The sequence below is a fragment of the Bactrocera latifrons genome, unplaced genomic scaffold (genome assembly GCF_001853355.1).
Source record: "Bactrocera latifrons isolate USDA-ARS-PBARC rearing strain unplaced genomic scaffold, ASM185335v1 scaffold_145, whole genome shotgun sequence".
NCBI lineage: Eukaryota > Metazoa > Arthropoda > Insecta > Diptera > Tephritidae > Bactrocera > Bactrocera latifrons.
Window position 1 is genome coordinate 522,762 of NW_017534908.1, and position 10,898 is coordinate 533,659.

Here is a 10,898-nt window from a genome sequence, read left to right on the forward strand (position 1 = left end):
CAATTTTGTTTATTTTATTTTACTTTATTTATTTTTAAATAATTTATTTCTTTTTATTGTATGAATCATATCGCAAACGCACCCTTCCCCACACACAAAACAAAGCTAGGGATCCAAAGAAGACTCTATGATTTCCGCAAATCGCACAGTTTACCCTCGAAGAGCTACAACTAGTCAGTGGCAACCTCAAAACTAACAAATCACCCTTCCCGGGCCCCGAAGATCCCAGCAAAAATCCTCGAAGCCGGAGTATTCTCTGATAACTGGAAAAAGCAACGGTTAGTGTTTATCAGTAAGAGAAAAGCAGATCCCAACTTGCCATCAGCATACCGTCCACTATGTATGCTGGATACAGCGGAAAAGCTGAACTTAAATCCAGACTCGAAGCGGCTATCAACAAAGCTGGAAGACTTTAATAGAAATGGAGGTATAAATATGAAAGAGTTGTGTTGCTGTCGACTTTAGATGTCCGAAACGCTTTCAATAGCGCTAGATGGGTGCATATAATCGACGCTCTCGAAGAAATCTTAAAAATTCTCCACAAAACGGGGACAATTTAATCAGAGTCATACTGGAGTGGGATTATCCAGAAGTTAGCAACAATCTGCTACGCAACAAAAATCGGGTACTGGACACAGGACACAGGAGAAAAATAGAACGCAATCTTGAAGTAATGCCAATGTGGTCCCAGGATGGGCGACGGTTCCTTAGAGGAAGCATTTTTAGTGACCTACAAGTGGCACCTGCCGTTGCTGCGACGGCAACACTGATGATGCAGAAGGGATTTTCCAACGACCCACCCGCGAAAACGAAATCACTGAATTTAGATATTAAATATTTGAATAACTATTTTTATAAAATTTATTCTGTTCTATTGCCATTTTTCGATTACATTTTTTATTTTATTTTTCATTATTTATTTAGTTTATTTTCTGTGATATGGCCATTTTATGTGATATGTTTTTTTTTAATTTTTTGTATATTACCTTATATATTTTTAAATTTCTATTTATTTAATTATTTTTTTTAAATTTTTTTAAGTTATTAGATGTGTATAAGAGACAGGTGTTGTATGTTTTTATATATGTATGTGTGTATGTCCATCAAATATTATACTATATATTTATTAATATGTTTTCAAATAGTTTGTATTATACTGCATTCTCATATGGTTAAGTATATTTTTTCTATAACGCTATGCAAATTAGAATTTTTTTAAATCAAATACACCTCATTTGTATTGTTGCGCTCAGTTGTGCGACAATCAGCCCACGCATTCACGCTTTCACTTTTTTCGCAATTTAATTTATTTTTTTTTAAATTATATATCTTGAGCCAGCAACCGATTTGGCGAACCCATTGGCCTACCTAACGACCGTCTTGGGCAAACGACGTAAGTACGGACAGCGGCAGGGACCAACAACCCTGGCAGAGAGAAATGAATATTTTTAAAAATACGCAAGCACGGTGATAAGGTGGCAGGAGCTGAGTGTGAGCGGCGCATATCAATGTGCGTGCCATTTAATTTTAAATAAACTCAGGCTGGGTATTTATAGGCATTGAACTTCAATAAATAGTAGTGAAGTGTAAGATTTATATATTTTTTTATATTTAAAAATATTACAAAAATTAAAATTTGAAGGATTTTTTAAAACTCAAAAAGGCTTTAACACGCGAATTCTCTTAGAGAAGAATTTATTATAGAGCTCATCATTAAACGCATCAAAAGTCAGTTGACGCCAATAAAGCAGCGCGAGTAAACCGCAGACATATTAAAGAGTTGGCGACTTCGCCACTTCTGCCGCCCGGTTGGTCTCGGCGCGTAATGCCAGCCGTTTAAGTGCTATATTTTTCACTTTTTCTCAAGTGTTTTATTCTTTTTTATGTGTATTCAAATGTTTTTTTTTTTTTGTTTGCTTTGTTCTGATTTTTAGTATTTTTCGCTTCTTTTTGTTTGTCAAAGGCTATCATGTGCGTCACAAGTGGCCCATTAAAATCACATTGCATTACAGAAATTGCATTGTTTTGTTTGTTTTTCTTTTTTTTCTTCATTTATATGTATTTTTTTTTTCAACTTGGTTGGTTTATGTATGTAATATAACGTTGACATTTTTTGACACTTTTACAATTTACAAGTAAAATTTTTATAATACCAAATAGCGCGCACAGATTGAAAAATTCTTGAAAGCGCGAAATAAACATTTTGTTGTATTATTTTTTAATTTTTTGTTTTTTTTGTTTTCTGTACTCTGACGTCAAAGTAGTAAGAATTATGTATAGAATAGAATGTTAAAGTAGATAATAAATTATGCTTGATAATTTACTAGACACCGTGCATGCGGTTATTGGCCGATTTTCTTTTTAATGATCGTTTGAAGGCTAGTCGCACTCGGTGAGTGGTGCACCCGCAGCAGGCCATTGAAAATGTGCACTCAATATAGGTGCATATGTATGACCCCATTTCGAATATAGTTTATATACCCATAACTATTTAAAATTATGTCAATTTAACTGCTCAGCAAAAAGTGACTTATACGCCGTGGTGCGCAGGTGCACTGCGTTTTAACAGCGGAAGATCATAAACACAAAGTTTGAATTTTCGTAATAAATAAAAATTAAAACTTATTATATAATATTAGTTTTAATTATCAAAAAATATATAAGTTATCTTAAAACGAGAATAATAATAACCGATCGACTCTTGAGTTGAATATTTCGCAAATGAAAATATTCCGTTCTTAACAAGTTGAAATGCTTTATTTACAGAAAATAAATTTTCAAAACTAGATTATATAACATCTTAGAATTCTGTTTTGCAATAATAATTAGTGTATGGAGAAAAGAATTTATGAGTACTCATATCGATTCAATTATATAAGGCTGTGTTGTTAAACCAGCTGCTTCTGCATTCGAAAATATTCAAAATATTAATGACCCGTTTTGTTAAACTTTTTATGATTTTAAGATTTTTTATTTTCTGTAATTATCGATAATTAAGTTTTTAGAGTATAAAAAATGCGAAACAGCTGATTTTGACATTATGAGTATGAGCGCTAATATGAAATTTATGATTTATGTGCTAATGACATGAATCCTGAGTGCACTTATTACCAATTCGTTTCGGTATTGAAAAAAAAAAACAACATATTATAATAATAAGAACTCTACAAAAACCTTAGAATATTATTAGATCATATAAAAACATAATAATATTTCTAAAGAATCTGGAAAGTTATCAATTTCGAATTTGAAGCGAAATTCTAATTCCTTATTTAATATAAATTTAAATAACTAATATTATGTTCAAAAAAAGGTTTTTTAAAAAAATTATTGCATTCGAATTTGAAAAACTTACTAATTCTAAAAAAATATTCTAAAAAAATTACTAAATTCGAATCTGGAAAGATATTTTGAAAAAAATTTTTTTTTTTTAAATTACTTAAACAACACTTTAAAAACCAATTATTTTCAAAAAAACTTGATTTAAAATAATAATAATTCTGAAGCAACAAACCCTTTCTAAAAAATTGTTAAATAACCATTTTAGAACATAACATTACAAATACTAAAATAAAACTTGAGACATGTAACTTGTACTTGTAACATGTACTCTTAAGCAGAGTTTTTAAAAAAAATATTGCATTCGTATTTAAAAAAGATAATAATTCCCAAAAAGTATTCTAAAAACAATTATTAAATTTGATTGGGAAAAAAATTTATTTTCAAAAAAAAAATTATATTTAAAAAATTACTTTTAAGAAAACAAACTAATAAAACTGAACTTAAAAAAAAAATAATAATACCGAAATTTATTTCCAAAAAAAAAATAATATTCAAAAAAATTTATTTTAAGAAAAAAAGTTAGTGAAATTGAACTTAAAAAAATTATAATACTGAAAGTTTTTCTAAAAAAATTATTAAAAACTATTTTGGAATACATCGAATTCCAACGAAGTTCTGCAAACAAAAATCAACTTGTTGCCGCTTTCAAGTCTCCACAAAAAAATACTACATTCAATTCGAAAAAATGTAATTTTCTAAACAAAACTAAATTATTAACTTCGAATCGGAAAATAATTTTCAAAAAATATGGCTTTTCTCAAAAATAAATTATTTAAAAAAATCACCAAAAAACTATCAAATTCGAATTTAAAGAAAAAAAACACTTAAAAAACAAAGCTTTCCTCAAAATCAAAGTATTAAAAAAAATCTGAAAAAATTATTAAATTCAAATTCGAAAAAATTATCAAATTCGAATTTGAGAAATTAACTCAAAAACAAAATCTCAAGAAAAGTCTGAAATTAAATTTGAATTTGGAAAATAATTCTCAGAAAAAATGAATTAACATCGATTCTGAAAAAACAATAATTTAAAAACAAAAAAAGATTTTTCTCAAAAACAAATTATTAAAAAAAAAATTCAAAAAAGTATTAAATTCGATTTAAAAAATTATTCTCAAAGAACGTTTAACATCGATTCTTAAAAAAGATCTAATTCTCAAAAGGAAATTATTATTAAAAAAAATATCAAATTCGAGTTTGAAAAAGCCCAAAACATAAAATTTTCTCAAAAAAAAATTTATAAAAAACAATATTAAACTCAAATTTAAAAAATATTTTTCAAAAAGCAAATTATTGCGTCTGAAAAATAACTATAATTCCCACAAAGAACTGTTTTGAAAAAAATTAAAAAGAACTGTTAAAAAAAGTAAAATCGAAAATGAAAAGACAAACACATCAAAAAAAGAATTCTCTACAAAAACGTAAATATGAGAAAGTCGAAATATTAACCAAATTAACATATTGTTGCTTTCAGGTCTCCAAACTATCCAATAAACTACAAATAAGCTGCATAATGCATTTTAAAACAGCATAAATGTCAACAACAACACAGATTAGTATTTTTCCTGAAATATTCGTTGATATGCATACAAATAATGCAAGATTTCCATGTCTAGCACAGCAAAAAAAATGCAATAAATTACAAAAACTGTGTGCGACGCTCACCTTTCATGCGTTTCACATAAGACAACGTCTTCTCAATGTTCTTCAACAGCAGCCACTGCATTTTCACGATATATGTATGTGTGTGAGTGCGCCGCTACCAAATTCCGAGTGCTACACGCCCGCTTCCGCAACAACAATGTAAGCCGTTTTAATGGCACTTTTATTGTGCGCAATATTTCGTCCCGCCACAAGTGTCTTTTCACGGTTATTTACAACACCGTAGACGACGACATAAAACAGTCAAATGAAGAAACTATGCGCACACACAAACATGCGCGCGCGATAATTAGGCAATTGAATATGAAATATGCGCTTAATAAAAACTTTTAATGCCGCATTTAATTATAATACCCCCAAAGTAAATAATTTCAATAAATTCACTAGCGCTCACAAATGTTCATGTAGTAGACGTGTGCGTATGCTTATGTGTGTGTGTTAGCGGAAAACAGGAATGAGCGCATTGCCTGACAGCACACACGCCGTGCGTTTGTTGTTGACCACAGCAACCAGAGGTGACGGAAAATTGTCGATGCAATCAGCCGTGCAACAGGAACTACACGAACGTGACAACGACCACAACAACAAGAACAACAACTAGCACGCGCCCACGCATGCACGCAACCACTTGAGGCCAACGAGAGTTTTTGCTTCACTTTTCTTATATTATTTTTCTTTAATGCGCAGAGCTCACTCCATGTGTACCGTTAGTTTATGCTTGATTTGCAACACACCACTTGACATTGAACACAACTAAAGAACAACAATAAATATGCTGCTTATTGAATGGATTGCAAATGAAAATCGCAAACAAATTGCACGGCACTAAAAGCGTTAGCGAAACGGTAGACGAATGACTGCGGCGGACCAGCTAGCGAACACACGATGAGCTTGCCGTGTACACTACTGCAGCGCAAGCACTTTCGATGAGGACTGTGACGAGGATAATAGCCAGACTTTGGCTGAAGCACATGCCAATGCAGCAAGGAAGTGACACACAATTACACATATACATTTAAACAACAGTTAACAGCCTAGCCGAGTAGAAATATGCGCTAGTGTTGGTGTGTACACACACAAGCATACAAATATATAGCCATCTATACAGCAGCATAGTAGCGAGTGTGCCATAAGCGCGCCACTGGCACACAAACCCAACCCACGCCGCTGTGTATTAAGGATCTGTTAACAACAACAACAAATACAAGTACAGCAAGTACAAAAATTAAGTTTCCAAGTAAGCAGCGCTGCCAACGATTACAATCAGCCACAGGTAATACAAAATTAAGGCACACCGAAGTGGTAAAATGTAATCTGCTGCTGACGTCGCCGCCACAGGCGCCACTCGGTGTGACGAAAATACATTCATAAAGAAATTCGTACAAGTGTGTACGTCTGTGCTTGTGTGTATGTATGTCACTAAACGGGAGCAGTCATTCGTTTGGAAGCGTACTCCCATTGACGTCATCACTGTGATGACACACTTGCAGCAGTGGCACACAAGCAAAGATAAAAACAAGAAAGAACATTAACTTCGGCTGCAACGAAGATAAAATACCCTTCCTAGTAGCGTTTTTATAGCATAAAAAGGGTATAGAAAAAGATTTAAGCAGATTTTCCTTCGGTCAGTTTGTATGGCATAAATACGCTATAGTAAACCAATCAGAACAATTTGTACAGATTTTGTAGCTTTGACTTGAAGATTTGTCTTTGTCGAATTTCGTGTAGATATCTTGTCAAATAAAAAATTTTCGCATACAAGAACCTGATTTTGAACGGTCAGTTTGTATGGCAGCTATATGCTATAGTGGTCTGATCTGAACAATTTCCTTGGGGTTTGTAGCATTTTCTTCTACAATAATGAATAATGAATTTCAAGCAGATATATTTTCAAATAAGAAAGTTTTCCTTATAAAGACTTGAATTTTATGGGTCAGTTTGTATGACAGCTATATATAATATTGGCAATTCCAACAAATTAGTAACTTCTTAGCGTAAAAACCACCCCTGTAAAAATTCAGCTGGATATCGCAAGAACTGTGTTACAAACTTCGTAGCAAACTTGTTATACCATGTAGAGGGTATAATGAAGCGCCACAACACACCAGCAACAGCCAGACACACATAGTCACACGTGAATCGTTTACACGTACAAGTGGTTATTTACGGATAGGCGCTTTATGTTTTTGTTTTTTGTTGTTGTTGTTGCTGCTATAAGCTTGGTTGTCCTTTTTTCGCTTTTGCTTCCGTTCGTCGTTTTATGTAGATTTCAGCGCTTGCGTTGCGCTTTTTTTCTCCGGATTTGCCTTTATCGTGGGTGACGCTTGGTGCCAGGCCCGCAGGTCTTTTTCGGCGCATATTGACGTCCTTTTAGACGTCAGGGAGGGTAGGCTGCGCTTCCTTTTGTTTGTAAGCTTTGATTGTCCCTATTGTTCGGCGAATTGTGCACCAAAATTAGCAAAACAGCGTGGAGCATGTAAATTTTTGGTATATTTTTGTATACAGTAGCTAGTATTTATTGTTGTGTGAGATTGGAGCGGTTAATCTGTGCCGCACAGTAATTTTGATGAGGTAAAATATATTTGCTCAAGTTTAGTACGACTAGTCTCGAACTTGGAGATTTACGTATGATTTTAATACTAGTTTCCCTCAGCATTTTAAGCAAACTAAAAACGATTTTTTTTTTTTTTAATTTTAGATTGGTCAGAAGGTTAGGCTTTACGGTCCGAAAACCTTATTAGATTAAAGGAAGTATCGAAAGTCCGGGCGCAGAGACTGTTAAAATTCGCGTCAAGTACAGGCATCTTAATGGTTGACTACTCCTATTGGGCCTAGCAACTGAACTCCGTCTGGTATCGAAAAAGATGGTGGCGATGGTGATGTGAGACTATATAGTTGGAAACTATAGAATAGAAAATAGCCTTGGATGCTATCTCATCCGCCAATAAAGAAGAGATCCCTAAACTGGCCTAAACCCTTAAGCTTTGTTGAGTTGTTTTGTAAGAGCTTTAGAAAGAGTGCCGTGCTCTTTTTTAAAAAAGCTATGTGTGGTATGAGTTTTAATAGGTGCGTAATCTCAAAAATTTTGAAGATGCGATAGAAAAACAATATGTATGATAATCTTAACTCCTCCCACTTCTTTTCAAAGAGAGTTTCAAAGAAATGTGTCCCATTCACTATCAGCTCGGTTTCTTATAGCTGAAATGATAATACCAATCCGCTTATGAGTTAAAGGGACAACATCAAATTAAGGAAACATGCCTGACAGCTGTAAGGGCTGTCTTTATTAGTCTAACATATGTTTTAGTCGAATATTTATATTTCTTAAAGATCTAAAATCACCCTCAAACTAACCTTTAGATAAACTCAAAATATATTCGATTGTAAAACCGGTACCTTATGTAGAATCGAATATTTATGAATAAAAGCTGAAAAACTAAGTCTATTTTTACTTCCAAGTTAACTTCAAAAGTTTTATGGAGTTGGATATTGGAGGATTTTAAAGTAAAACAGCCGCTGGACTGATAATCAATCACACAAATTTATTTTCGAACCAAGGATAAGTCTTAATTAATCTGCAGATAACGTCAAAAATTACTACCACACATTTCTAATATTTTGAGATAATTTAAATAAAAAAAAAATATTTTAAATTTTTTATATTTGTTATTCACTCTACCACATATATATCGTCACTTAAAATGCAAAATAACGAAACACACTTTCATAAGTTTACAGGCGATGGAAAAACGATATAATAGAAACCACACATATTGAAAGAAATTTTGAGTTTTGGTTATAATATTGGTTATACATTGGTTATATATTGGTTATGTATTGGTTATGTATTGGTTGTATGTATCTGACAGCGGGAACTTAAAATTTGATATATGTAATATGATGTAGTGAATCGTAAGCAATAAAAAAATCACCTTTTATTTTATTTTGATAATACGCTGTTTGCCATTTCAGGTGACGATAAATAACTAATATAATAACCAATCAAGTAATCTTGATATTTGACGCTTATAAAACTGATATTTTCCATAAGATACTTGCTGTGATTTAAGTTGTTTTACCGTAATAAATCACCCACCTACATAAGTACATGCCTCTGAAATCAAATTTATAAATATAATCTTATATGTATGTTTAGCTATACTCTTGAAAGGCAAAGCTTATGACGCTTACGCCTTATGAATATGTACAATAATGCTCTCTAATTATATTCGAATGTGGGTGTTACTTTGATACTTGCAGGATATTTTTATAAGGCGATGCGTCATTAAAGCGCATACGCTGATTATAAGGTGCGTATAGAAAAAGGTTCAGGGGTAATAATATATCTAAAAAGCATGCCATTAAAATTTACGCGAAGGCGGGTGAATGCGAAATTTAAAATAATTTGTTTCCAGCGTTGTATTATATGAAAAAATAACTAAAATTAAAAAAAAAATATTTTTAATAATTTTGACTTTGTTATTAATACTGAGAAAGAAAGAAGAAGCTACGCTGGCTAGGCCGTATCGTCTAAATGAATGCAAACACCTCAGCTCTAAAAGTATTCGACACAGTATCCGCCGAGTGAAGCAGAGGAAGTAGAAGACCTCCACTCTGTTGGAAAGACTAGAACATGGCTACAAATGGAATTTTCAATTGGCGTCAGACAACGAAAAGGAAGAACGAAAAATATTATTTTCTAAGACCACGCTATTATCTCCAAAAGTAACGATCTGATCGCAACCTTCATACAAACTGGTTAATCAAAATCAAGTTCCTATGTATATAAAAATATTTTTTCTTTGACAAAAAGTCTTCAAAAATATTAAAATATTACATGAATTTTTGTCCGAAACAAAGCCACATTCTCCGAATCTACGATTCCGAGAATTTTTATGGACCCTCCCACATCAACATCATTCAAACGACGTAGAATGCAAACTATAACAAACCACAAATTATTCTTATAAAAAACAATGATGCAATGCAAATTCAATAATAAATATTATATAGTAGATTTTATATGTAAATATGTAAATGAGTTTGCATAAATGCGACAACGTAAATCACAGCATGGAATATGACAAAAACTGCAGCTGTCACTTCCATGCGCTCGTAATTTTTGACTAGTGACAACTCTCACCATATCTATACATACATACTATGCATACAAACGAGTATATTATACAATAAATGCGCTTAATACATTTATTTATTTATGTATATGAGCTAGCAGCGTCAGCATAGCATTTGCTACCTACATTTGCCACCGGCCACCCGCCTTACGCGTGGTACTTACAAACAACAAGGAGACACACATACATATAACACGAAGGTAAGTTCATGAGTATTAATATCACAAATATACATTTTTACATATGTACATACATAGGTGCATGCTATCTGTATTGTATGTATTACATTTATTTTTCTGTATTTATTTATTTCCATTTATTCAATCAATACATACATACATACATTTGAGCGCGCTAAAAATAGCTCAAATTGGAAGGAAAAGAAATGAAGCATCCTGTCGTCGCAACACCGCTGGCAACGGCGACAAAGTCTGCGCTGCCTGTGGAGCAAACGACAGTGTTATTTAAACCGTTGTATTGTGTTGGCAAATTGTATTTGTCCAAGCATAGCGTAGTCCGAAGCAAAGAAATTGAGGTTCGTGAAATTAACTGTTTTTGTAACTAGTGATCTTGTAACTAGTTAGCAAGTAGTACAAGAAGTAAAATTTTTTTGTTTTCTTTTATGCATATTTTGTTATAAAATTTATTTAAGGTTAAGTTTAAAATAATTAATCAACAAAATTTTGAATTAAATGACTTTCTAATGATTTGATCAATTTTATTAATTTATTAAAAACTATGTAAAAAATTATTCAATTT

At 32.3% G+C, this 10,898-nt stretch overlaps 1 protein-coding gene across 2 annotated transcripts in view; it reads right to left on the reverse strand.

The window, feature by feature from the left end:
- The window catches only part of LOC108965690 (serine/threonine-protein kinase SBK1), a 45,262-nt gene that overhangs the window by 29,427 nt on the left and 4,937 nt on the right, over window positions 1-10,898 (reverse strand). Inside the window, exon 1 of one of the 2 annotated variants that reach the window (XM_018928269.1) lies at window positions 5,008-5,196. The exons of the other annotated variant lie outside the window; for it this stretch is intronic. Coding sequence (XP_018783814.1) covers window positions 5,008-5,068 — 61 coding nt within the window. The 5' untranslated portion in view covers window positions 5,069-5,196. Of the gene's footprint in view, window positions 1-5,007; window positions 5,197-10,898 lie in introns of those variants that run through there. 2 annotated transcript variants of the gene reach the window in all.